This window comes from Miniopterus schreibersii (genome assembly GCF_964146895.1).
Source record: "Miniopterus schreibersii genome assembly, chromosome: 2".
Taxonomy (NCBI): Eukaryota; Metazoa; Chordata; class Mammalia; order Chiroptera; family Miniopteridae; genus Miniopterus; species Miniopterus schreibersii.
The window spans coordinates 180,234,241-180,262,112 of record NC_138102.1 but is presented as its reverse complement, the minus strand read 5'-3'; the positions used below and the strand labels follow the sequence as shown (position 1 = coordinate 180,262,112).

Here is a 27,872-nt window from a genome sequence, read left to right as displayed (position 1 = left end):
CAACACCTCAAGTGATCACTGGAGCCAGCCTGTGCTTGCATCCCTCCATAGACAGGGAACTTATTACCTGTCTCCCAAGGCAGCAGCTCTTCCTCTTCAGACAGCACTGCCTGCCTGGAAGATCTTTTGCCTTTCCCCGGCCTTGGCAGAAACAGCTCACCCCATCCCTGCCCTGAGGAAGCCCTGTGGCAAATCTAGCCCCTGGGGACATCTATCCAGTGTGGCAGCCTCAGGTGTCCTGAGGGTGAGGGTCCAGGGCCCTCCAAGGGCCCACTCTTCCCTGTCTGGCCCTCTTGCCTTCTGCTGGGAAGGTGATGAAGTGAAGGGCTAAGGTGGGGGTCAAAGATGGCAGATGTGGTCACAGAGGGAGAGGACAGAGCCCACTCATGAGGTGGATCATGACTTTTATTCCCTCTTTTGAGTGGTTCATGCTGCTCATCCCAGAAAATCCCTGATTCCCTCTCAGTGAGGGGGGAGGAGCTGAGGACAGAGAGGGGACGGGAGTGGACTAAGATCACACAGCCCGTGTATGGCAGTGGCAGAAGAGGACCTCAGGCCCCATGACCCCCAGACCAGTGCTCCTCCGACCCCTGGCTGCCCCTTCACGGGCCAGTGAGGTGGCAGAGGTGGTGCTCAGCTCCCAGGCTGGCACATGGTCTGTGGAAGCCCTGAAACGTCCTGCGGGGCCCCCTCCTGCAGCTGCCCAGCCTCCGTGCAATCTCATTCCCAGGCTCTAGCACACTCCCAGGGGCGGGGGTCTCACTCTACCGTGGAAGGTGTGCACATAGCGTGGGGGTGGAGGGAGGAGAGCTTGCCTCCCCTCCCCGGGGGAACCCACCTAGCTCCTGCTCCCACTCAGGCTGGCGGCGGGGCGGAGGCAACCCCATAGGCTGCTTTCCTGCAGAGAACTTCGCTCCAGGGGCTCCCCCAGGACCCGAGTGAGGGGGTGAGAAGTACTTCTGAGAAAAAGCCTGTTAGAGGAATCCTCCTCCAGGCTGGGGCCTCCCTGGAGACAGGGCCACCTGCCACGCCAGTCTGCTGGGAGTTCAGCTCGGCTCTCCCTGGTGCTGCTGGTAGAGGGTCTTAGGATGTGGGGAGCCAGCTGGGCTGCCCCTCGCCACCGAAGGAACCCTGCTCAGTGGTCTTGAAGGGAAGCCTTGGCTGAGACTTTGCCATGGGCTTCTTTTCCACTCATTGACTTGGCTGCTGCCTCCAGGCAGCCCTCCTGGTAATCACACCCATAAAGCTCTCTCTTCTTGTTGGTTATACCACCAATCTTGCTTGAGTACGTCTATCTGGGATGTTCTGTGCCATTTTCTTGAGGAGTCCTGCCTGCCCCTCTCCTGAAATGGACATCTTGAGGGTGGAACCCACTCTGCTCTTGGCTCCCCAGCAGTGTTCAGTCCACAGTCCTCTCCAGCTTAGTAAACAAGTGCAGACATCTCCAGCTGGAAGCTCCTCAGGGAGACCTGGTGCAATCCTGTCCTTCTGCCTGGAGGAAGCAGTTTGAGAGGAGGGAGGCAGCCAGCTCACTGACTGCTGGGACCTGAGGGGGCTGTGGCTCCCCTCACTGGGTGGAATGGCAGGGAGCACAGAGCCAGAGGGCCAAAATATTCCCATCCAAACATTGTAGTTTTCCAAGAACCAGAGGAGGAACGAGACTGGGTTAGAAGGCACATAGTGCCTTGGACATGGAGCTTAGGAACCCCACGACCCCTCCTACTGTGAGGACTGGGAGTTTCAGAGTGCGAGGAGACATTCACAGAAGAGGAAACTGAGGCCCAGAGAGAGAACAGGGGTCCGGTTCTGGGGCTGGTGTCTCTTCGTCTGCTTCCTCAGGCCTTTTCTGGCAGCAGCTGGGTGCCAAGGGGCCTCACTGTGGGCTCTGGGCCTCAGCTGTTCCCATCCACTCTCCTTAGCTCTGCCTTCCCCTTCAGTCTGCTTGAATGGGGGGAGGGGGTAGATGTCTGCAGGCCAGGAAAGGGTGCCCTGGACTGGGAGGTGGGTCTCCAGATGTCACAGTCATGGGGTTTCTGGAATGCTTGGCCCAGCACCCCCTCTAATGAAGCTCATTGCTTGCTGGCAATCTTCTTTTTCCGAGCAGAGACCAGGTCGTAGAAGGGAACGCGGGTGATGCTGGCTCTGGAAGGAGAGTAGGTGAAAGGATTTCAGGGCTGAGCTGGCCATTGAGGGGGTCTTATCTCCTAGGGCTTGTTAGAGGGGTGTAGGTTTCCCAGGAAGGGGTGGGCCTGTCCCACTGCGGTGGGAAAGGCCAGATGGCCCCAACTGGGTGTGTCTAGCCTCGCTGGCCTAATTCAGAGGCCCATGGGCAGGGCCAGAAAGAATGAGCCTGAGAACTGTCCCCAAATGTCCCTGGAATCCTCTTCAGGCTCCCATTAGACTTGGAAGGAGGTGGAAAGAACCGGGATGGAGTCAACAGACCTGCTTGCTGGGCCTGGCTCTGTCCCTCACTGGCTGTGTGACCCTGGGCAAGTCCCTCCCCTCTCTGGGCTTCAGTATAAGGGATGTGAGAGTGGATTTGAACTGGCAGCTTAATAGAGCTGCTGCAAACCTTGTGGGAAAAGACCCTTCAAGTCCCTGGGACATGACCCAGGTCCAAAGACTGCGCTTATGTCTTCCTCTGGCCTCCAGGAGGCGCCCTTGCCTGCATCGCCCCACTGGTTCAGAGTTGAGATTGTTATTCCTGCCCCTCATCTGCCCCTGCCTCTGCATGGCCTGTCCCTCCATTGCCCCTACACAGTAGCTTCTCTCACCTGGCCACATCCCTTCTCTTTTACCAGTCTGTGGCTCCCTTGTGGCACCGAGAAATCCAAGCTTGTTGCCATGGCAGCCAAAGCCTTGCCATCCTCTGCAGCCTCATCTCCCACTGTTCAGCCCCCACAGTTCCCTGTCCCTGCACAGCCAGGCCCCTGCACTGCCTGGCATTGCCGGGCCCCACACTGCCCAGTACCAGCCACCCAGGACTGTGGGGTGCTGTCCACATAGGCCACACCCTGACTTGCTCTCTCATCTTTGCCTGCACTGGTCCTTCCACCTGGAAAACCCTTCCCTTCATCTCTACTAGGTCTTTCCAGGGCCGCTTTGGATCCTGATGTCAACTACAGCACCATCCCTGAGCACTTTCCACGTGTTGGGCGCTGGGCAAAGAGCTTTACATGTGACATCTCACCTGCTCCTCCCACCAGCCCCAAGAAGTTGGTGCCTCACTGCCCTGTGTTCTGGGCCTGGCATTGTGCTGGCACAGAGGAGGTGCTCACAGAATATGGGTGGGAGGGAGTTGCATGCCCGAAAAGGGAGAGAGAGTCTGGAGTTGTCCTCCTTTGCAGGCAAGGAAACAAGGCCCAAGAGAAGCAGGGGCTTCTGGGAAGTGACGGGAGGCCCATCGCTAGCAGCTGACCGTCCCTTACCGTATGGCCTCGATCCATTGGTCCCGCTCCTCGGCGCTGGAGGCCGAGATCCGGTAAGACTCATGCTTGCCCTCCACCACCTTGCCGTCGCCATCTGTCTTGCAGGCTTTGATCTTCTGGCCCCGGCAGCTGGGGTTGTAAAGCTCCAGGCAGAACTGTGGGGAGGCAGCCAGGTGAGGGCAGGGCAGGAGTGGAAGGAGAGGTTGGCTGGGCTGGGCTCTCCAGGAGGCTCAGAGAGGACAAGACCTGTACCCCAACAAGCAGCAGCACCCCTCCACTCCACCCCAGGCCTGCTTCCTGTGAGACGAAGGGGCAGGCAAAGGGTGCACGACCTCAGGAGGGAGACGGAGGCAACCCTGAGCCCCCTGGTAGGTGTGCTGGGCCTGGCCTAGCCTCCTGGAGAGCCCAGCCCAGCCTCCCTCTCCTCCCACCCTGTTTTAGAAATTCCCCAGCCAGTCCAGCCTCCCAGGTCCCCACTCCAACACCTACTGGCTTCTTGGGGTCGTCCACCTTCTGCACCGAGAGGTTCTCAAGGGGTATGATTCCCCGTGGCTCCTTGTCCTGCAGGGGAACAGGAGAGGGGAGGTCAGGATCAGCAACTGGAGCCTTGAAAGACTGTGGACAGGGGAGTGAACTTGTAGGGCTCCCCAAACCCAAGAGGAGTGCCCCTATCTTCCCAGCCTCTGTCCAGCCCTAGAGGGGGAGGGGGAGCAGCACCGAGAGAGCACTGGCTGGGAGTTAGGAGACCCAACTGAGTCCCTGGGCCCTTGGCCCAGCCCCTCCTCCTCTCGGTAGCTCAGTTTTCCCCATCTGTAAAATGGGTGTGGAGGTGGGTTGCGTGATCTCAAAGGGGCCCAGCTCCGTGAGGGGACTGCTTAGTGGGGGTGCAGAAGGGTGTAAGGGGCGGGGCGGGGCAGCTCACAGTGGTGAACTCAAAGTAGTAGAGGCAGTTGTCCGTCAGGATGAACCAGCGCCGCTTCCACGTCTTCACGCGGCCTCCTGCATGGGGTCGGTGACAGAGTCAGTCCTCCTCCCGGGGCCACCGACACTCCCTCCACGGAGGACCAGGACCTTGGATGCTTTCCCCCACCTGAACCCCCAACGCCTACCCTGATGCACTTCCCCCAGATCTATTCCCTCCTTACTCAAAAATCTTAGCTGCTCCCGCCACCCCCATGCTTCGCCTGAGCTGCCTGACCCAGCACTTGAGGCTCCTCCGTGAGCAGGCCCCAGACAGTGGCTGGTCACTCCGTGAGCTTTTCTGCCCCCTCCCCCCGCGGTCCATCCCTTGGCCTGCTCCCTGCCTGGCGCCGGGCCAAGCATTTCATCTTTCATTTGCCAGGCAACGTTCTAGAAGGTTTACAAAAATATTCACTTATTTATCTCTAGAATCACCTACGAGGAGATCAGTATTAACCCCACTTTATAGATGAGGAGACCAAGCCATCTGCTCAGGGATTCGAACCCCGGTGGCCGAGCTCCGGAGGCAAGCGCCCGGCTGTTTTGCTACAGTTCACCCTCCCAGTGATTATTTATCTTCCCCATTTCACAGCTGCAGAAGCCGAGGCTGAGCAACGGGACCAGCAGCCCACAGGTGGGGGAGCAGGGGTCTGCGGCTTAGAGCCTCCCCAGGCCCGAGAACATTGGGCTGGGCAAGAAAGGCGGCAGCGTGGGCTGTGGGAGGAGAGGTGCCGGGCTCACGCAGGCACCCCGGCCCGGGTCCCCGCTCCAGCATGTGTCAGGAGGCCACCGTGCCTGGCCAAGCCGTCCCTGCTGGAGGCGTCCGGCAGTGTGAGTGGGGGCGGGGCAGGCGGCTGGGTCCTGCGGTTCCCCCACCAGCTCCTGCAGCTGCCGGCCCCCCACCGCAGCACCCACCACAGCTCCTGTCTGCAGGCCTGAGGCCCTCCCTGCCCCCATATGAGGGGAAGCTCCCCTGAGTCACATCCTGTCCCTCTGTCACCAGCCCCCCTTCCTCTGTCCTTCGGGGACACCCAACTCTCTGCCCACCCAAATCTGCCTTTTGCTGGTTGCGTGGCCCTGTGCAGGTGCCCTGACTTCCCTGGACCTTAGTTTCCTCGGCAGCCTTTGGGAAAGAGAGACAGGCTGCAGTTGAAGGGTTTGTCTGTGGATCTGTCTGCATTTGTCCCCCCTTCCTGCTTGTCCTTCCCCTTCCCCACCGTCCCCTTCCTTCTCAGGACAGACAGATGGAGAGATGGGGCAGGCAGACAACTGCACTGGGAGTCAGACCTGGGCCCGGCTCCACTCCACCCCGAGGCTACATGTCAGCTTGTGTGTGTGTCCGCCATGCGCCCAAGTGCGCGGGCATGTAAATGCGTGTGCTTGTATGTGCCTGCGTGTATAGCTGTGTGCCCAGCGTGCCCGAGCTGCCTGAGTGTGTGCTGTCTCACCCAGCTTGAGCAGCCAGCCCTCGCGGTCAGGGTTGAAGAAGGTGTGGGTGAGGTCATTGCCGTCGTCCTCAGGAATGGAGAAGGGCTCGCTCTTGATGCTGTCGAAGAGGTTCTGCCCGAGAGAGGGAGGGAAAGACCTGGCTGTAACGTCCGTCCCACCCTGGGGCCCGGCCTTGGCCTGACCTGTGTGGCCTCAGGCAGGTCACTGGGCTTTTGGGCAAACTCTTTCCTCTCCTCTTAGCTCATTGTTGGTCGCTGCGCTTCTCGGCGAAACTCTCCCTGGTTCTCCCAGGCCCACTCGTGCTCCCCTGGCCCCGCTATGTCATGGCTCCCCCAGTGCAGAGCATGTGCCTGCCTCACGCAGGGCCCCCATGCTGTCAGTGTGTCAACCTGTTTGCTTGCTGCTGCTGACCTTCCCAAACGGGGAAGCTCCTCTAGGGCAGGCCGGGGTGTCACAACCCCAGGGCTTCCCCCAGGGCCTGGCCTAAAGCAGATTGGCAACTGTTTCCTGACTGAATGCATGCTGCTCACCTCCCAGCCCCCTACCCAGAATTCCAGCCAGTGGCATGAAAATGTCATGACAGGGTGGGACAGGAGCACTGGCTTTGGTATCAGGCTGTCTGGGTTAAAATTGCAGCTTGGTCGCTCAATGGCTGTGTGACCCTGGACATGTCCCTCAACCTCTCTGAGCTGCTGTGCCCTTATCCCATAAATGGAAAGAACGAGGCTGAGTGGCCAGGGTTCTGGGGGGTAATAAATAGATTGCACAGAGGTCGGAGCCCTTCTCCAAGTCAAGGGAAGGTGTGAGGAGGGAGGAGAACAGCCCCTGCTTGCACTCTGACCACCAAGTGCTGCTCTTACGTCAGATGAGCGAATTGAAGACTGTCACCCCTGTGTCTGAGGGTGTTGGAGACAAGGACACTTGGCTGGCACCTGTGTGCCCAGACACATGTTCAACAGTGCATGCATGTGTGCGCATACACACATACATAGAAACACATGCACATAGAAACACACACACAGAAACACACTTACACAGAAACACACACACATAGAAACACACACACATAGATACACACTCTGGGGCACAGCGGCCAAGGTCAAGGCCTCCTTGGCAACACCCTCTGCTTAGGTGCAGCCCCAGAGACTTCAGGTGCACCGTGGGTGGGGGAACACGGAGGAGCTGTGGGGAACTGGGACTGGTCTGGCTGAAGGAGACGCTCAAGGTGAAAAGCTGACCTTGGCTCTCAAAGGCAAAGGCCTGTTCTGGGTGGGCTCCGGTGGCGGGGGTGGGGGTTCCGGGAAAGCAGATTTCAGTTCTCCACGGAGGACTTTCTAGCAGTTAGAGCTGCTGAAACGTGGAAGGAGCAGCCTTGTAGGGGGATGAATGCCTTGTCCCTGGAGCTATGCAAGCCGGGACTGAGACCCCCCTTCCGGCGAGTTGTGGCCGTTGGTGATGGGTCACCCCTGTGTGTTCTGGGCCCTCCGGGCCCTTCGTTTCCTGCATAACCTGCCCAGGCTTCCGAGTATTTGGGAAAACATTCCAAGCTGTCTCTCTGCTTATTAAACCAGACGCGTGCTGCTTCTCCGTCTCTAAGATAATTAAATCATTTCTTTCTGTTGCATTTGTGTGTGCTGCTGTTCAGATGGTTTCCTCAAAATTGTAAATGAAAAATCTCGCAAGTGCTGCTTGATTCCCCCAAAGTTTTAGAAACCGTGTTTGCTTATTAAAGGTCTTGTCTGAGCTGAGTGCTGGGGGGAGGGGCTGAGGCAGGCTGGAGGCAGGTTTTCCTGGGCTGGGCAGGGGCACCTTCCTACCGTGGACACCAGAGTCCCCGGGCTCAGCCTGCCGTGGTGGCTGAGCGTGGGGAAGAGCGGGGACCGGTGCTCTTTCTGGAGCCCCTGCACTCCCTGGAGCAGCCGGGAAGCCCCGTGGCTCCTCCCACCCTGCCCAGCCTGGCCCTGGGAATTCCCGAGAGGCCCAGGCTGATTAAACGAGGGCCCGCGGCAGGAAGGCCTTGTCAGCAAAGCGGCTATCTGGAAGGCTGGAGAGGCGGGCAGGGGAGCCTCCACGATGCCCACTGGGGGCCTGGCAGCTTCTGCGGGCGCCGTATCTGTCTGCACATTCTGCCCCCACAAGGAAAGCCGCTCAGCTCACTCACCCACATTTCCTGTGCCTTGTGAACACCAGCTCCGCCCCCTCACGAAAACACCCCTGCTCCTGCCACCACCAAACCACTGCCCCAAGCCACAGCAGCTACCTATGAACAGCAAGGACCAGGGAGGGACCGGGCCTGTGTGGTTCCCTTTGTGCCCCTGGAAGCTTCTGGATTAATTAGCCCCTCCAAATAATCCAGGCCCTTTGCTAAACACCATACCTTTCAGCACTAATCCTCTGAGCTGGGAGCTCAGAGAGGTCAAGCCACATACCTAATGTCACACAGCCAGAAAGCTGGGGACCAGGACTTGGATGTGGCTTGACCTCTGAGCATTCGGTTCTTTTCCCTGCTCGGTCCCTGCCTCTCTTGGCTGCCAGGGAGGATAAGAAACTCTTTCCAGACCTCCCAGGCGGAGTTTGAAGCTAAATAGAGATAATAGACCAGAAAGCCCTAGGAGTAGAAAGTTACAAGCGCTATACAAATGCAACACATTGTTATCAACAAAAGCCTTAAATTGAGAAAAATACCCAAGGAGGGAGATGCTGAAAAAGGCTCACTGGGGGCCGAGCTGTAATGTGGCACCTGGAAGACTAGCGCCGGCTTGTCATTAACTCATTAACTGCCAGACAGAGTGTGCCCAGCCTCCTGCCACGAGGACCACAATGAGATGAGTCAACAGTTCTCAAGTGCCTTTTATGTTTCTGGCATTTTACTAAGAGCCAGGGTGTTAAATTATTATTCATTATTCTTAACCGTGGCCACTGTTTAGAGCCTGTGCTATGTCCCTGGCATGGGTGATGCCCTTTACATTTAAAACATTTACCCCCAGAGAAGCTCTGTGACGCAGGCGTCTTTATCCCTGTTCTGTTTGAGGAAACGGTGGCTGGGAGAGGGTGAGTCATTACCCAAGGTCACTCGGCAAGCACAGGGGCAGATGGGATTTGACCTGAGCTCCCCACCATGGGCAACTTCCCCTTCTGGGACAAAGAAGGGTGGAGGCTAAGGGCCCTTCTCAAACAAGGAGGGGCACCAGAATCATTTCAGACCCCCCCCCCACTTCTGCGGGTGCCAAGCTGGGAGCGTGGGGTTCACACTCTCTCCCCCCTCCTGCTGGGCTCTGACCTGGAAAGGACTGAAGCTCCCTTGAGCTCTGGGCCATCTCTGGTCCTAGAAACGAACTGTCAATTCATTTCTGCTGAGCCAGGCTCTGGATCTCACTCCAGTGTTTACAAAACTGCTCCTGGCTCCCTGTTGCCCATAGAAAACAGGCAGACTCTTGAGGCTGTCATTCAAAGCCCTGGACGCTCTGGTCCCACTTGTCACCCAACACTGTCCATATGCACCCACAGCCCAGCCATCCACCCTGGACTCCCCTCCGTTTCCCAACCAGGCCAGGCCTGGGATCTGGCCACTTCCTCTTTCTGAAGTGTCCTTTCTCTACTTCTTTGGGGAAACTCCTATTCAACCTTCAAGGCCCAGTTCAAAAGTCACCTCCTCTGTGGAATCTTCTAGGATGACACCTTTCCCCTGCTCCCAGGAGAGTGATGTAGTATCCTCTGTGTCTCCATGGCTGTGTTCCCATAGCTAGCATAGCATGAATGACCCAGGGTTGTAATTCACACATGTATCTGCCATCTTCCCACCAGACTCTGAAGTTGGTCTGGGCAGGGCCTGGGTTGATTCATCCCTGGGTGCTCTGTGCTGGGCACAGGGCCTGGTCAGAGTGGCAGGGGTGGGGGCTGTTTGATGAGGAGACGGGGGGCCCTGGTTCTGCCCAGCCCTGGTGGAAGACCTTAGTTTCCTCCCTTTTGAAGGAGGGAGGACTTGGGCACAGCGTGAGGATTTTCAGCTCTGACACACTAAGAATCTAAGTACCTGGGATTCCACGAAATAGACTTGGGCTGCGTGAGGTACCTTTCTGGATGATGTGAATGATGGGAGCCAGAACTTGAAGTCTGGCAGGACCTCCTGGGTGGGCTATCTCTAGACATCCTTCTCAGGGGAGAGGCCACTTGGGAAGGGCCATCTCAGGATCAGCCTCTTTTGTGGTGGTCTGTCTCAAGGGTCATCTCAGAGGAGCCCCGCTTGGGCCGCCATCTAAGACAGTCCCCTCCCAATGCCCAAGGACTGGGCTGGGCGAGGCCATGCCCCTTACCCGTAGCTGTTCCTCAGGCAGGTCGCTGCCATCGTTGATGCCACGGTTCATGGACACAAAGCGCTCAAAGGGCGGCTTGTCCCGGACGTTGGGGTTGTGGAGGCTGGTGTTGAGCATGATGATGGAGAAGGACAGGACGTAGCAGGTGTCTGTGGGTTGGGACAGCGGGTCAGAGTCCTGGCCCTGGTCCCTCTCCCCTCCTCTGCCCTGACCCCTTCTAGGGATCAAGGATCAGCCATCTCAAGGGCCCAGAGGTCCACCCTGTCCCCCTGGCTCGGCAGTTGAGGCCTGGCCTCCCTTCCACTCCTACTGGACTCCCTGCTCCAAAGAAACTCAGTAGTCACGTCCGTGAGCCCTCAGTGCCTTCCCAGCCCTGCGCTTGTGCACTTGTTGAGTCCCCTGCCGGGCATCCCTCCCCTTCCCTTTTCTACCCCTTCAAACCCTCCTTCTCTTACAGCTCCAGCCCTCCTCCCGCGGAGCCCTTCCAGCCCCTCTGCCCACTCTGTTCTCTGCCTTCCTGGATCTTAGGAACACTTATTGTTGGCACCGCTGTTCAGGGCTTAGTCACATGCTGCTTGGTAATCTGACTGCATTGTGGGGCTTCTGGAGCCAGAGCTCCTGTTCTCTGATTCAGACGTCCCCATGCAGGGCAGGGAGGCTGGGCTGCTGGGCAGAGCATTTGGGAGAGAAGTGACTGCTGCTGGGGGGGGGGGGGGTACCCAGAGCCAGGGAAGTCTAGCTATGTCCCCAGCTCTCTGGTTGACCTTGGGAAAGTCCCTGACCTCTCCGAGCCTCTGCTTCCCCATTTGACATTTGGAGGTTTAACTTTGAAACAGCTTCATATTCTAGGACTTTGATGATTCTACCTCTGATGACGATGGCACCTAATGTTGTTCGGGCTCACCCTGTGCTAAGCTCTTCCCATCCCCATGACAATCCTATGAAGCAGGTATTGTCACCACCCCCATTTTACAGAGGAAACTGAGGCACAAGGAAGTTAAGTTACAAGGCCAAGTTACATAAGAAATAGTTGGACTGTGATTCACATCTGATGCTTTCAAATTCCTTCCTTCCTACAAATATTTATTGAGTACCTACTAAGTGCTTTGGGCTGGAAAGTAGCTGGTGCCTATCTCTGATATGGTCCCACCCTTGTGGGGCATTTAGACTTGTGGAGCTGGCAGATAACAAAACAAGCAAACACTAAAATCATGTATAACTGGCAGCCAGGGCGAAGGCTCTGTAGAACTTGTCCCTGGAGACACAGCCTGAAGCAGTGTCAGTAGACAAGTCGCCTCACCTCTCTGAGCCTGTACTCTACGCAGGGCTGAGAGTACTGCTGACTCAGAGACTGGCTGTGGGGATTAAATGACTTCATATGGGTAAAGCACAGCACATGGGGAGTACTCAGTAAATAAAAGTGGCTATTGTTGTTATGGTAACTTCAGATTCTGAGAAGAGGCCAGGATAAGTCTGCTAAGATGTTTTCTCATCCGTGCTGTGTGGGGGAGTATGGAGAGCTGACCTTTGTTGATATCCTTCCATGTTTCATTGCCCCCTATGTCCTGCTCAGGCTGTTTCATGCTTCTGGGCCTCTGTTCGAACTAGAACTCCTGCCCAAAAGGCCCTTTCTCCCCTTGACTTCCTGGAGAACTCTTATTCATCCTTCAAAATCCCATTCAGACTCCACTGCCTCTGGGAAGCCACCCTGGACATGCTGACTCCCCCATTCCCGTCCTTAGGTGTGCCTCTGCCCCAGTGCCCTGTGCCATCATTTCCTGCCTCCTCTGCCCAGGAGCATGCCCCAAAGCAGCTCTGCCCAACAAGTACCCAACAGAGGGTCTGGCACAGGGCTGGCACTCATTGAGGGCTTAGAATGATCTGGGCTCCCAGAGTCTGGGTACTTGCAAAAAACCAGAGGGGGTGGGGTAGCCATGGTGCTTTGGGAGGCAGATCTGTGCCTGGCGATGCTGCAGGGGTTCCAGAGCCCAGCTCCCCCCCCACTGGCACCTGTGGACTGGAAGACGCCTGGGTTGCAGAGGCAATATCGAGTGGCAAAGGTCTCCATCATCCGGTCAATCTTCTGGGCCTCGCCTGGCAGCCGGAAGCTCCACAGAAACTGCCTGGGGGAGGAACGGGGCCGTGGGTGGCAGGGTGGGTGGGGGCTGTCAGGGGGACCTGGACAAGCCTCTCTGCCTCTCCCAGGCTTAGTCTCTTTATCCCATAGATGGGTGAATTGGAACGTGTTCCTTAAGCTCTAGTGGGATTTGTACTGGCAAATGCCAGGCATGCAGGAGGTTTCTAAGAAATGGCTCCCCCCCCCCCCCCAGAATACAGCTGAGTTCATGCTGCCCTCTGCCCGGAGCCTCTGCAGGCCCCTGGTTCTACAGCACCTCCTGCCTCGCTATCAGGACCTATGATTTGACTGTGGGACTCTGGGCCAGTGCCTTCCCCTGGCTGGGACTCCCTTTCTTGGAACTAAGCTAGCAGCTCTGGAAGGCGAGGATTTCCACAGCTTTAAATTCCACATCTTGAGGGCAAGGGCTGTTCCTGTTCCTGCCACATCTCTTTCTGGGCCTCGCATAGACCCAGATGCCCAGGTACTGCTCCAAAAAGGCTTGTTGAATGAGTGAATGAATGAATAAATATTGGAAACTCGCCCTCTCCCCCAAAGAGCATGGTAGTTGGAGGGAAGGCCACATTACCCAGATAGTGGTGGCTTCTTTCTTCTCTGCCTTGAAAACTCCTATTCATCCTTTAAAGCCCAGCTCAAATGCCCCCTTTTGGGAACCAGTTTCCCAAGATTTCCTAAACACTTAACTGTGGGCCCAATTCCAAGCACTTTCTCATTTATTTCTCATGACTGTATGAGGTTGGTACTATTATTATCCCCATTTTACAGATGAAGAAACTGAGGCACAGAGAGGTTTTTGTGTGTGGCTTGCCCAAGGCCACACAGGGGACAAATGGCAGAACTGGGATATGAACTTAGCAGTCTGGCTCCAGAGCTTGTGCTCTTAACTGATACACTACAATGCCTCCCATAATTGTAAATATGAGTAGGAACAATAATATTCGAATTAGAAAATAATAATGATGCAATGCATGCTAAGCTGTGTTAATAAAATAAATAAAACAAACACTATTCTGAAAAGTAGTGGCAATGGCAGTAATAACAGTGACAATGATGACAATGATGAAATGTTATTATAGCGATGTTGCCGTATACTGATTCCAGGGGTAGCAGCAATAATGAACAGTTGCGGTCCAGGCAGTCCACGCCAATGGTCTCGCCCAACCCCAGTGTGGGGCAGGCACTGTCATTCATTCATCTTTGCTCCTGATGCTTTGTGCTATCAGCCATGTGGCTTGTGATGCCTCCAACATCCCCCACCCTGGCTGTGCCACCATCGAGGGCCGGGCCCTGGACCACTCACCTGAGGGCCTGGACGAGGTTGAGGTTGGCGAACTCGTGGCAGTCCACAAAGGCCTGGAGGACCTGCAGATTGATGGGGTCCCTGGGGAGGGGGCAGAAGGGAGGGAGGGATGCACTGGGGAACTTGCTGGTACCTACCTCCTGGAGGGGATTGAGGTGGGGGAAGAACAGGAGGGGACAGATGTCCTCCTTCTGGATCCAGTCACTATCTGGCCTGCTCACAACTATCTGACCCCACAGCAAATCCCCCCCATGTGCACAGCATGCCTCCCACACATGAGCACCCCTCCCTCCCGGCTCACCAGCACCGCTCTCACCCAGGACAGGAATCTGGCTTGGGAGGGACTTCCCCTGAGTCAAATCCTTCCTCTGTCACTGCCTGCCTGGTGACACCACTCAAGCCACTTGACCTCCCCAAGCCCTAGTGTCCTGATCTGCACAATGGAGACAACTGTGCCAACCATGCTGCTCCCTCTTCCCAGCTCTTAGACGGGAGGTGCTGCCCTTCTTGCCACCTATGTTCCCTGCTCACTCGGGAGAAGAGATGTGTCCTCTGGGGAGCCTGGGAGGAGGGCTGCTAGCTCGCTGGCCCAGCTCCACCCTGGTCCCTTACAGTCCAAGACCCCAACCCAGCGTCGAGAGGGGTCCTCTCAGAGCACTCCTCTGCCTAGAACCCTGCTGCGGATCCCCACCTCGCCGCCTCCTGCCTCCTCCCTCCTTCCCTTGCTCTCTTCCAGTCTCATCAGCCTACTGTGCTTTGCGCATGCTTCTGCCCTGGGGCCTTTGCACGTGCTGTTCCCTCTGCCTGGAATGCTCTTCCCCTAGATGTCTACTCTGCTCTCCTTGAAATTTCAGTCAAGTATCACCTCTCCGTGAGGCCATTCCTGTCCACACTGAAGCCACAGCCCTTGACCTGCGGTCCCCAGCGCTCTCACCTCCTTTCACGGCTTTATTTGTATTCCAAAGAATTTATCATTTTCTAACACATTTTACATATTTGGGAATCTGTCTTCCCCACTGGAATGCACCTCCCTGAGGGCAGGAGTTTCATCTGTCTTGATCGCTGGTGTAAATCCAAGGCCTAGAACAGTGCCTGGCATAGGGTAGATACTAACAAATATCTACTTGTTGATGAAGGAAGGAGGGAAAGAAGGAAGGCACTCCCTCACTCACCTGCACACACGCATATATACTAACTGAGCACCCCGAACACCCTCATTCCCTACCTCTCTAAGGCCCCGGCCCCTTACCTCTCCCCCAAGTAGGTGCCAATGGCCGTCTTGTTGAGGCCCTCGCCCTTGTACAGGAACCGGGCAATGTCCTGGGCATTGGAGGTCAGCAACTTGTGCTCAATGAGGTACTGGATGCCCTGGAAGTGGAACAGAGCCGTGAGCAGCCCCCGCGAGCAGCCAGCCTGGCAGGAGGAAGGGAGGGAGCCCCTGTGGCCAGAGCCCTGTGGCCTAGCATTCTGGCATTGGCACACACTCTTCTGGGAAGTTGTGCCCCTCCTTTTTTTAAAAAAATTTTTTATTGATTTTTAGAGAGAGAGGAAGGGAGAGGGAGGGAGAGAGACAAACATCGATGTGAGAGCGGAACATCAATCGGCTGCCTCCTGCACTCCCCCTACTGGGGATCGAGCCTGCAACCTGGGCATGTGCCCTGACCTGGAGTTGAACCAGCAACCTTTCGGTGCACTGGACAGTGCTCAACCAATTGAGTCACACTGACCAGGGTGTGTCGCTCCTAAATAGAAACTGTCTTTGTAAGGTGGTGAGTTTCCCATCACTGGAGGCGTGCGAAGAAAGATATGCTTTCTGCAATGAACCAGGTTTCTGCCAGGTACGCCCCAGGGTTCCCTTCAGTCTGATACTCTGATTATATGCTTCAGAGATTCTATTGATTTAAAATTTTAAGATTCAATGATTCAGCCATTCCTTTTGTCCCCTTAAAGTTCACATTATTTAAAAGTAGTGTTTCTTTTTTTTTCTTGCAAGTAATCTGTGTCCATTGAAAAAAAATTAGAAAAAACAGTAAAATCAGAAGAAGAAATTGCCCAAGTCCTACCACTTGGAGGTAGACAGGAATTTGAAAGGTTGGCCCCTGGTTTTCTGTGATGGTTCCTTCATGTCCCTGTTCCTTTTGGAGAAAGAAGCTTCTGGAAGATGGGGGACAGTTTGAGGGGGGCTCTGAAGGACAGGCAGAGGGTCCTGGGGACCCCTCAGTGAGTGGCCCTTCGCAGGTGCTGGGGCAGGGGCGGTGAGTTAGTCTCTGTGTGTGGTCCCCAGGATGGGGGAAGGGGTCCGATTTCTGGGGCTGTGGGAGGTGAGTGGGTGTGTGATACTGTGGACCTGTGACAGGGAAGGGAGGCAGCTGTTGAAGCCAGAGCAGTAAATTTCCAGGCCCCCTTGGCTGCCCTGCCCTGGCTCCTGTGTGTGTCAGCTGTGGCTTCCTCTGTCTGTGCTCCTGCAGGAGAGGAGCCCACAGCACCTAGTGGGGGCAGGGCTGGGGGCTGGAGTTGCTCTGAGACCAGTGGGGTTGGGGAGGGTGCCGGCATGGGGAGAGGGTAGCTGAACCCTCAGTGCTCTGTGGCCGCACCCCAGATCTGGTTCCCTGGGCCCAGTGACTAGAAGACACTTCTGGAGACGGAGCCCCAGAATCTAAGGGGAGGAAACAGGCCTAGTGCCCAGGGACTCCAAGTCCATGGACATCACAGACCCCACCCCACTTCCTGGCTCCCACCTCATGTCTGGGGCTGCTGTGCTGGGGGTGACAGAGCCCCCAGCCCTGACTGGACAGGATGCCGAGCCCTGCTGGGTCCCAGTGTCCTCGTCTGTAGGGTAGGTAGTTGTGTCAGTTGAGGGAACAAGAGGACACTGTGAAGGTGCCTGGCATGCAGCAACCCCGGCCCCATGGCCCGAGCCCCCCACTGCCCACCTTCACAGGGTCCATGTTGAACTTCTTGCGCCCAGTGCACAGCTCCTTCTCCTTCTGGGCCAGCCGGCTGTGGGCAGGAAGATGTCAGTGCGGCTGCCCCAGGACCGGGGCACCCTCTTCCAGCCTCCAAGGACCTCAGACACCTTGAGGATTCCCCTCAGCTAGAGCCAGTATTCCCTAGGGGCCTCCAAGGGGGGGCTGCCCCAAGCCTTGTGAGTGTGAGAAATGCAGGGCCTGGGCTCCCCAAGAGCCACCTCACCAGACTTTCCCAAGGGCCCAGCAGCATGGCCTTGAGAGCCCTCTGGGAGCACTTGGGGGCCTGTGCTTGGAGTGTGGGCAAGATGACCGGAAGGCTGGGGGTGAGAGCACAGGTGGAGCCAGCCTCCTGGTGCAAACCCCGCCCCACCCCTTGCGTCAGAGCCACTTAGAGAGAGTCGCTTCATCTCTCTGGAACCCAGTTTCCTCATCTGTAAAATGGGGCGACATCGCTACCTGCGTCCCAGCACTGTTGGGAGGTTAAAGCCCTGAAAATAGCTGGAGGTAGGTGCTCTGGAAATGCCATGCGTTATTGTTGGGGCCTGACCAGGGAATCTGGAGAGGGACCTCATGGAGGTTTGTGGGCGTGTGCCTGTGAGCACTTTTGTGCGGGGGCTAGACAGGCGGAGATCAAGGCGGCAGAGGGCTAGGGGTGGCAGTGGCAGGGTGGGCACTTCCTGGGACACTGAATATAGGAGTCAGTGCCCTGGGGCCCTTGGGGATTATGTAAGGACCAACCTTCTCATCTCACAAGTGGGGAAACTGAGGCCCACAGAGGGGAGGGGAGCAACCCCAGGTCACAGAGCCAGTGGAGTCTTCCCATAGAAGGGGCAGGTGAATGGCACCCTGAGCACGGAGTGAAGGGGACCAGCCTCGGCCCTGCCATAGGCCAGGCTCCTGCTCCCCTGAGGCCTGTGGCTTCCCTGTCCCATCCTTCCCCCCGCCCATCCCAGGATGCTCCTGGGTAGCAGTTGGTCAAGGGGCGGGTCAGGGCGTGTTGAAGAGACTTTGGGTGAAGAAGGTGGAGGGACAGGGTTGCCTCTCAGGAGAGAGCTCCGGGAGCAAGGAGCAGCCCGCCCTGCTCCTCTCTCATGGCCGCTGCCCCCTGCTCCTCCCGGGCCCCAGCCCTGACTTCACCAGGGCTCCAGACCAGGCCCTGCTAATTCATGACGTGTGACATCCTTAGGAAGACACCATGGCAGCCTCCCGGGGCCCCCTGGCCAGGCCCTCACCTCTCCTCTGTGGTCTCGAAGCAGTCGATTTGGGCAAACACATCTTCGATCTCATCCTTCAGCTTCTGTGGGGTGGCGGGAGGAGGGGCACGACTAGGGTGAGTGGGGGGGGGCAGAAGCTGGGATAGAAAGGGTTTCACAATCCTCTCCCACCCCCACTCCCACCCGGGGCATGATTCCCAAACTGATCTTTCCTGACAGACCCCCTCCCCAGATCTCTCATAGCCTCCCAGCCCCAGACCAGACTATTGCTTCTGTCTGTACTTTTCTTCCACCATCTCCTGACTTGGGGGACAGTCCCCAAGCCCCCACCCTATTCCTGGCCTTCCCATCTCTCCCCTGCCCTCTAGCCAAGCCCCCCCGCCAGCCCTCGTCTACCAGCGGCCATCTCTCTGAAGCACGCTGGTGCCTGCCCTGCTCTGCTCAGACTCCAGGAACAGAACCAGGGCCTGCCTCAGAAGGCTGTTGAGAATCAGATGTGCTGACGTCGGAAAAGCTGGTGAACTGGCAAATTCCGGGCACATATTGGTATTATGTTGACCAAATGATCCCCATTTTAGGGGGGATGAAGCTGAGGCTTGGCACGGGGGCGAGAGCTGATTGGAGCCACTGAAGTGGGAGTAGAGGCCACCACGGGATGAGTTGCATAGAGCCGCAGGGGGCTCTGCACACAGTAGGGTTTCAGGGTGTGTTGCTGTGAACGTGTGTGTGGACTCACATGTGTATTTGTGAGTGTGTGAGCGTGCACTCACCTGGATGTCCTCCAGAAGCTGCTTCCGGTGCCATTTGATCCGCTGCAGCTCCTCGGTTTCCCCAGTGCTCAGCTCCCCTGGGTCTGGAGAGAGAACCAGTGGCCACTGTCCCACTCACTGCCTTCCCCCCTGTCACTCAGCTCCTGCCACACTGGCTAGCTCTCAGGGCACTCTTCCCTCCAGAAACCCATGACTTGCTAGCCCTTTTCACTCAAGCCTGGGATCAAGTGTCACCAACTCCAAGAGGCCTTCCCTTGACCACTCTATCTAAGTCAGCCCCTCCCCACCTTTTCCTCCTACCCAGCTTTTTGTTTCTCCTACCCTCCCAGTACAGATGTCCTGAAATTATCTTGTGTACTCACATCTTTTCTATTGCATTCATTACACTCCATAAAAGCAAGTACTTCAACTATTTTGTTCACTGCGGCATCCTCAGCAGCTAGGAAGAGCCTGACGCACAGCAGGAACTCAATAAAATACCTGCTGGAGGCATTCATTCTTCCTTGGAACTTCGTTTATTCTTTTACTGGATCACTTATTTATTCACTTATTTATTTGCACAACTAATAAGTGGTATATCATTTTGCCTCATACCCCACTGGCCAGATGTAGTCACATTGCCACACCTAGCTGCAAGGGAGGCTGGGAAATGAGCCTGTAGTAGGGTGGTCCTGACATCCTTACTATGGTGAGACAGGGAGACTAGATTTTGGGGGACATCTGAATTTCTGCCCAGACACTGAGGCTCAGAGAGGTGAGGTGACCTGACTCAGGTCCCACAAAGACAAGTTCTTGAACCAGGGTTGACCTTGGATTGAGCTCACTCTAAAAGCCCTTTCCACTTCACCTGAAAATGAATTCAAGGAGATAAGTGTGTGTTGGTCAGAATTCTGTGCAAGGTGCTATGATGATTCCCACACTGGGTCAGCTGGCCTATCTCTGTCCCCCAACTGTGCTTCCTGTTCCATCCCCAACACTCTCCTAGTCAAAATCCCCATGGACTCCCCATTGCTTGAAGAAGAAGTCCTCATCCTGATCCCCCACAGTTTCCTTGGTCTCTCCAGCCAGGCTTCTCCCCACCATTCTCAACAAGAGCCTGCCAGTCCAGCCTGCCAGCTGCTCACTGTCCCCTTTGTCTAACTCTCAGTCTCACTGCCCCACCTTTGCCTGTGCAGCTGCTCCGCCCACATACCTTCTCCTGCTTGCCTATCCAAATCCTCCCTGACTTTCAAGTCCCAGCTTTGGGAAATGTCTGGTCACGTTAACTAAAGGCCTTACACAGATAGATACGATCTGTCCTGAATGAATGCAGAGAGAATATCAAGTCTATTTCTCTACTTATCGGTCCTGTTGACTGAGAAGCTGTCTTGGACTTTGAGATGGAAGCTGGGTATTGAGATGGCAGGACAGCAAGCTAGAAGGAGCCTGGGCCCTGGGCAACTGTGTGGAGAAAAGTCATCATATTTACCTCGACCAGCAGCTACCCTCTTGGACTTTTCAATGAGAGAGAAATAAGGTTTGAGAATGTCTCAGTCACCGTCATTCTCTTTGTTACAGCAATCAAACCTGAAACTTAACCAATACAGTGTCCTTATCTGGGAATCATGACTCATAACCCTTACCTAGCATGTGGTTGTCAGGATTAAAAGAGCTGAAGTTTGTTAAATACCCAGCAAGTATCTGACATATGGTAAGGGTCCAACATGTATATAATGGATGCTATGCTGTGCCATACAGCTCTCCTCTTCAGGTCCAAGGTGCTCATTCTCTAAGCTTCTGGGGGTGGGGGGTAGCCTCTGATTGCTCAAAGCTGAATGCCTCCCCAGAAAACTACCTCAGTCAAATGGAGCTGCCTCACCTAAGGATATGTCCCTCCCAAAGGTCAGCCACAGCAGAAAAAGTCAAGACCCCTTGCCTTGTTTCTGGACCTGAACCAGTTTGCAGACCCAAAATCTATTGACTGAAGAAGAGGCTGTGTCCCCAGAAGGAAGGGTCTTGTAACACTGTGGCAAGTATAGTATATGATAATGATCTCCTTGGCCAAGCAGCTTAGATGTGTCCATCTGACCCTTCAAGTCATAAAGTCAAGTGAGCCCAAGAGCAATTCTTTGTAAGTGGTTCACCTAGGAACAAGTGTGAGCAGAACCAGAGGACTCCAGTAAGCTCCATGGACAAATGGCCTAGACCATTGTGCCATCCACTGCTATTGCACCAAGCCGTGTCCCTCGGCTCACACCATGTCTGCATGGGTGGGTCCCTTGTGACCTTCTGACAAAGGAGAAAAATGCCTGAGCTTGGTTCCAGGATGGGTGGCTTGGTGTTTAGGTACAAGTGAAAACTGGACAGCTATGGATCTATAGCTCTGCTCAAAGGTGTTCTGGAAAGACAGTGGTGAGAATTTCTCCCAAGGGGCAGGGCTTTGGGCAGGGCATCCATTTCATGTGGAAAGAGAAGCGTTGGAAGTAAGAATATACATGCATTCGTGGGCAGTTAGAGGGCAGCTTCACTTCTTGGTCGGGGGCTAAAAAGAAGAAAGATTAGAAGGTTGGGAGCAGATAGATCTGCGGCGAGGCAAATGGACGGCCCTGTGGGAGTGGGCACAGAGTGGGAAGGTTTTTGTAAAGCACCCTAATGTCCCCCAGCAGGCCCCATCACAGGAGAGGCACTAAATCACCAAGCAGACTGGCCAGTGGATGGCCAGCCCAGTGCTGGGCCAGCCCAGTGCTGGTACAATGGCGCATGAATGAAGTGGCCGGGTGGCCTGGGCAGAGGCTATGGGGAGACCCATCGCCCAGGCTTCCTGAGCTCCTGCCACTGCCAATATCTGACTTGCCAGCAACAGAGACCGATTGTTTCTTGAGAAAACCTACCAGCAACTTGGTAGCAAGTTGACTATCTTGGATCCCATCTATTCTGCAGAGGCCGGCAATCTGTCTGGGCCAGAATCCACACACGTTCTGCGTTTGGTGGCCTTTCCTGCCGCAGAGCCTCGGCCAGCATCAGCCTCCAAGGGCATCCAGAGGGCTTGGTCCTCTGACGCAGGACACCGCATGCCATCGCATTAGACCGAGGGGCTCTCTTTGCAGTAAAGGAGGTGTGGGAGGAGCATGTGGCATGGGTCCTGCTGGGCCTCTCAACATTCTACCACAAGAAGATGCTGGCCTGGTGGATGCTGGCCTGCTTGAAGGTGCCGCTGAGGTGTCAGCTTGGAGACGATGGCCTGCTTGGATAGGCCCCGCCCTCCACACCCTAAATCAATGACCATTAGATGGTGCTTTGGCCCCAGTGGGTAATCTACACAGATCCAGGAACAAGGAGGGGGAGGGGCTCCACAGCCATCCCCTAGTGACTCACTTGGAAGTTTTCCTTTCTGTTCCTGCAGCTCTGAGCTCTGCAGGCCTAGAGTTCCTGGTTTTTAGGAGGTGGGGGAGGTGGCCCTTACACCAGGGGATAAAGCAAGAGTTCCTTGAAACTTTAAGCTCAAACACACCCACTTCATGCTTCATATAAATTGTGTCACTTAATCCTGACAACTCTGTGAAGTGGATATTTTTTAGTTTAAGACACTGAGGCTCAGAGAGGTGAAGTGACTTGCCCTAAGTCACACAGCCAAGAAATGACAGTGCTAGGATCAGAACTCTGATTTGCAGATACCCAAGACTGTGTCCCAGGATTCTGCAGCTGGGGGGACATGTGGGGATGGAAGGAATGAGGGGCCATCCATGTGGAGACAGGAGCAGGGACACGGCAGGGAGGCAGCACTGCAGGCTGGAACTCCTGTCAGGAGTGGGAGGGGGACTGAGTGCCATCGTGGAAAAACCCAGCCACCTCTAGTTGACTTTGGGGTGAAAGATCAGACTTTGTTTTGTTTATTTACTTCCTATTGTCTTCCTGTCAGCTGGGTTGTGTTTTGAAGTAGGTTCCTGGCCGGGTACACCTGCTGGTGGAGGCCATGTGATTCCAGAGGGACTGCTTGGAGAGAGTCCAGGCTGGGTTTTGGCATTTCTATGGACAATCACCAATGTAGACGGTCAAGGGGTGAGCCATGGGCTCCCGTGGCCACACACACCCCCTCAGCTCCAACCCCCCCAGGAGTTTCAGACCCAGCTATCCCCCTGGGCACTGGCCATCATCTTGTTTGTCATTTTGAAGGAAGTCTTAGAATTTCCCTTCAGTTCTTCCTGAGTTCCCTGGGTCTGGGATGGTCCCTAAGATATCCCGGCCCCATGAGTCTCCTTTCCGTTTGCACAGCCCTCACCCTCACTCGACCACCGGCTCCTGCCTTTGGGTGATGCAGGGCCTCCCCATGGCTCCCTGCCTCTACTCTGCCCATCCAATTCAGTCTCCCATGGCACCCCACTGTCCTGGGGATAAAGACTCCGCATTTTACTGGGCCCAGTAGTCCTGCTGATGCACCCCCATCCTCACTTCACACTGTACCCAGCCCCCTGCCCTAGACTTGAGGCCTCTCTGGCTACCCTTCATTGGCTCTCATGTGCTCTCTCCCTCGCAGGCCTTCGCATATGCTGTTCCCCGTGCCTAGGATAACCTTCCTCCCCCTCTCTGCCCAGGAACTCCTCCTCTTCCTCTCCAGCTCCTCTCGGTGCCTCCTGTGCTCCTCTGGGCATCGTTCTCTCCCCGCCTCCTTCCCACTCTGCAGCAGGTCTGGGATCGCGTCACCGCTCAGTGACCAAGCGAAGCCATTGGTGAAGGAAAGGCGTGCTAGTTGAGCACCTACTATGTGCCAGGCCCTGTGTGCCCTAGGTTCTTCCCATCCACTGTCTCCTTTGAACCAGACAACAGCTCTGGAAGAAGGAAGGCATTTCTAATCTCATTCTGCAGACGAGACACCCGAGGCTCAGAGCAGTTAAATCACCTGCCCAACATGACACAGCTGGAAGGTGGTGGAGCTGCAGTTCACACCCAGGCCCCTCTGGGGCTCTGAGGCCTCAATGCTGACGTTAATCACCCAAAGCCAGATATCAGTATGCAAACCATCAAAACCCCCTCAGATGCTAACCCGGGTTCTCTGGCACGGTAGTGGGGGCCGTGCCTGTGTTTGAGAATGAAGATAAGGCTCAGGATGTCGCCTACAGTCTGAGCCCCTTTCCCTTTCTGGTTAAGAAATAAAACAAAGCCAACAGCACAGAGCTGGGGACACTGAGGCATGGGTGTGGATGGAAGCAGCTTTCCCAGGACAGTGGGACCACGCGGAGGGAGTGGGGGGCTCTTTGCATTTCTCTCCATACAGCTCCTTTGTTGTTTGACAGGTAGATTCAGGGATCCCCTTGGTCCACAGTCCCCTCGGTCCACTGTCCTCTCGGTCCTCTGTCCCCTCTGTCAGGCCCTGCCCCCAGCAGGTGGCAGCTGGCCAAGTGCATTTGAACCCACGGGACAGTGCTGACAGCCCCTAGACTGCAGCACCCAGCGCGTGGTGCACAGGCGCCTCTCACCTTTCACCTAGTTGTTAAAAAGTGGGGGTTTCTTCCCATTTTAGAGTCGAGGACACTGAGGCTCAGGGAGTGTGAGAAGGACAGAGCCTGAGCGTGTCAGTCTCTGATTCCAGGCCTGTTTCAGACACTGGTGTGGCTCACAAGGGGTAGGTTTTTAATAATAATAATAATAATAAACAGTAATAAAACACAAAAATTAACAACATGACAATAACAACCATCACCCCTAGAAGCTCTATTTACTCCCCACTTGGCTCTGTGCTTTCCGCAGCTCCCCAAAGCCACTTTTAGGCTCTGACCACACCCACGCCCGGGCTGGGGCTGCCCTCTGCACCCCCTGCCCAGCGGCTGTGTGTGGCCCTTGCCCGCCATCTGCCCCACTCCTCCCACTTCCCCTTTGTCCTTCCTCTTTCCCATCGTATTTTTAGAAACCATTCTGCTTGCAGCCCTGCTTCCAGGACAGCTGGCCTGGCTTCCCCTTTTCCAGGGCAGAGGGAGGCTGCTGTCCTGGGGCCTGAAGGGCAGAGCATCCCAGAGGCTGGTGGGAGGCCCCCGGGGCAGGAGGGGCTGCCTGGGGGAGCTGCTCCTGCCCCCGCCAGCCCTGTGGGTGCCTGCAGCCTGTGGCTTCCTACCCACAGCTGAGCTGCCTCTACTCTATTTTTAACTGCACCGGCCTCCATGCACCAACCCCGTGCTGTCATTGGTCAGGTTGGGGGTTTGTTGCCTGGGCCTCTCACCTCTCTGGCAGGCCGTGGGGAAGGGGCCTGACCTGCTTCTGCATGTCACACATCCATGGTTAGAGGAGGAAAGGCAGCCCCAGGGGGACCTTTACCACTGTCCTGCCCATTGTACAGGTGGGAAAACTGAGGCCTATCATGACCACTGGCAGGTTGGTACAGAGCCGGGAACTGAGCCAGGTCTGGCTGACTCCAAATCCCCTTTTAGTTTAGGTCAGGCAGGGTAGGGGACCAACCTGAGCTCAGAGACGTAATCACCTAGCCATGGAGATGCTTTGGTTAAGACCCAGTCTGGGTAACAGAGGAATGATCTTTCCTTTCTCCTTGTGCTTCCTCCAGGAAGTCTTCTCAGATTTCCCTTGCTCAGGTGGAAAGAGTGGCTTCCTCCCATGCTCCAGGTCTGAGCCCATTTGCACATCTGTCTTGGGTCATTGCCCTGCAGACATGTCCCCCTCTCCACCATCAGCAGCTCCCCAGGGCTGTCCCCAGCATTGCCCAGCACAGGGCCTGCCCACCGGGGGACTGTTTATAGAATGAATGAGCAGATAGAAGGACCAATCAGTGGAGACCTCAAACCCCCCAGCAGGCTGCTTTCATTGACCTCAGTGAATCCATTTCTTTCCCGGGCTGGCATCCTTGTGCCACTTGCCCCCGTCCCCAGCCCAAGGTAACCTGGGCTCTCTCTCCTCTCAGGGACTTGTCCCTATTCTGCCGTTTATTGGCACCTGAGTTTGGGCAAGTCAGCGCCCTCTCCGGTTTATTCTGATGAGCCTCGTGCTCCTCATTTGATCATGGGGACAGGCATCCCTGTAGCTAAGGACCTGTGTAGGTGAAGACTCCCAAGAATGAAGTGATAATGACGGAAAGGCAGGTATGGGGGGAATCGCTTCACTGTCTCATCTGCCCTCGCACCTGCCGGGTGACCCTGAGCCAGGCGCTGCTCCTGGCTGGGTCTCTTCTTGCCCAAGATGTATTTACTGACCCGTGCTGTCTGTGAGCCCCCTGCCCCGAAAGCTCCCAGGAGAAGCCAGGGGTCAGGGAGAGAGCACTGGGCAGGGAGTCAGAGGCAGGGAGTGACCTGCAGGGCTGTCTCCCTCTCTGGGCCTCCTTGCTCCATCGTAAGCGGGGAGGGGCGGGGTTTGCAATGGATCTGTGGTTCTCTGGCTGTGGGGTGACGGGTCCCCAGGCACAGGTCAGGCTGCTTCATGCTAGGTTTGGTTTGAAGAAAGGGCTCTGTTGCTAACAGGCCGGCACCGTCGGGGCCTGGGGATCTGGACAGCTCCAGGCAGCCCTGGTCTCCGGGACCTCCGGGCAGTGCCGGAACATTCTGCGACTGGGGGCAGAGGCTCGGCCCCTCTTCTCTGTCTCACAGAAACACAGAGCTGTTCATCTCTTCCATTCCCAGTGCGCATCCTCCCTCCCTCTTTCCCTCAGCACACGGTCCTGCTTGCTGGGGATGGTCTCAGCTGCCTGTTCCTGGCCCCTCCCAAAGGCCAAACAGGGGCTTCAGGGACTTAGTCCCACCCAGACAGGGTCACAGTGACCAACACCATCACCTTCAACACAAGCAACCTTTCTCAGTCCCGGGCCTTTGCAAGGTCCGTTCCGTCTTTCTTTAGGTCTCTGCTCCTGAGGCCTCTCCACTACCCTCTCCCACCCTCCCTACCCTACTTTACTTCCTTCATTCTGCTGGTTGCCACCTGACCTAGGACATGAATGTGTTTACTGCCTGTCTCTCCTCTGGAATGTAAGCTCCTGGGGGTAGGGGCGGTGCCTGATTTGTTCCCTGCATTCCCAGCCTGGGGCACGGCTTGGCAGCTGGCCTGAGCCCATAAACATGGGTTGCATGCTTCTGCATGTCCCGCCTGTGTTACATCTGTTTGCACACTGATTCCTGCCAGGATCCTGCGACACAGACACTATTAGCCCCATTCTACAGAAGAGGAAACTGAGGCCAGAGAGATTGGCACCGGGTGCTTACCTGGGTGGCACAGGTCCATGCTGAAGCCTCCAGGGAAGGTGAGCACTGCTCCCGTGAACTGCTGACCCAGCTGCTGCTCAGCCTGGCAGCCAGAGATGTGTCACCTCTGCTACAACAGGCCCCTTCCCGCTAGCCCCGCCCCGCCTCCTGTGGGGAGGAAGTCCTGTCCTGCGGGGTCTGTGCGTAGGCTCTTGACGTAGCAGCAGCACTTCCTAAAAAACAGAGTTTCAAGTTGCAGGCTCTCTTTACCTTGTGGGTGTGAGCAAGGGAGGGACAGAGGCCAAAGAGAGAGGGAGAGGTGGGGAGGAAAAGAGAAAGACAATGGGGGACACACACACACACACACACACACACACACACAGAGGAAGATGGTCACCCGAAGACAGGACCTTCTCTGGGGGACAGTGGGCATGCACTCAGCAGCCTCCTCACATATAAAATGAAGGGCCACTCCACTTGGAGTCTAAGCTGAGCCCCGATTCCACCCCACAAGCTCTTTCGTCAATTCTCCCTTGAGGAGAGAAAGTTAATTCAGTGCTAGGAAGGGCTTTGCTTCCCCTCACTGAAATGTTTCGCTTTTTCCTGTCTAGTGACCGCTTGGGCAAGATGTTCAGTTTCCCTCTTCCCTTGGGATGCTGGGAAACTCACAGTGAAATCGGAAGCTCCTTTGCAGCTGTTCTAGGGCAGCATATGGACTTTGGGGCCAAACTCAGGTGTGTGGCTTTCAGCTCTGCCACTCAGCCCTGTTTGAACTTGGGCAAGTCACTTATCTGCGGTGAACCTCAGTTTGCTTACCTGGAAGGGGCTATGGAAAAGATGGGGGGAGATAATATGTGAAAGAAGCTGGGACATAGTAGCTGCTCAGTAAACACTACCTTCTCTCTCCTTTTGGTTTGGGTTTTCTTCTTTGGTTAAAATTCAGTTTTATTGCTTGAATTTTCTCTGGCAGTTTGATTCAAATCCTTTGTGGAAAAAAGTATGGTGTAAAGAAATATCTATAAAATAAATGCTCTTTCCTTATAACTTTGTGGCACATATTGATTTATTCATCTGTTTCCCCATCAGCCTGTGTCTGGCAAATGCTGGGGACAGAGGGTGTTCAAGTGTGCAAACAATGGGTAAGAGAATGAAAGGAGCACAGGGGAAATGGGGCGGTCAATG

The 27,872-nt window shown here is 55.7% G+C and overlaps 1 protein-coding gene across 1 annotated transcript; it reads right to left on the bottom strand.

Moving 5' to 3' along the window:
- Positions 1 to 387: 387 nt before the first annotated feature.
- Positions 388 to 26,842, bottom strand: CYTH4 (cytohesin 4). Its single transcript, XM_081129194.1, has 13 exons — positions 26,712 to 26,842; positions 18,541 to 18,623; positions 17,789 to 17,853; positions 16,521 to 16,587; positions 14,837 to 14,955; positions 13,588 to 13,668; positions 12,161 to 12,273; positions 10,151 to 10,299; positions 5,837 to 5,948; positions 4,351 to 4,427; positions 3,918 to 3,989; positions 3,429 to 3,583; positions 388 to 2,142 (listed from the first exon to the last, which is right to left on the bottom strand). Exons 1-13 carry the CDS (start codon positions 26,728 to 26,730, stop codon positions 2,070 to 2,072), a joined length of 1,185 nt encoding a protein of 394 aa, XP_080985320.1. The 5' UTR covers positions 26,731 to 26,842; the 3' UTR covers positions 388 to 2,069.
- Between the last annotated feature and the right edge of the window lie 1,030 nt (positions 26,843 to 27,872).

Bases quoted from the DNA above. Each gene is read 5' to 3' on its own strand.
- CYTH4 (XM_081129194.1), bottom strand. The intron at 17,854-18,540 runs GTGAGTGCACGC...GCCACCCCACAG, and splicing joins AGCTTCTGGAGGACATCCAG to AAGCTGAAGGATGAGATCGA. The intron at 4,428-5,836 runs GTGAGACAGCAC...GACCCCATGCAG, and splicing joins GGGCTGGCTGCTCAAGCTGG to GAGGCCGCGTGAAGACGTGG.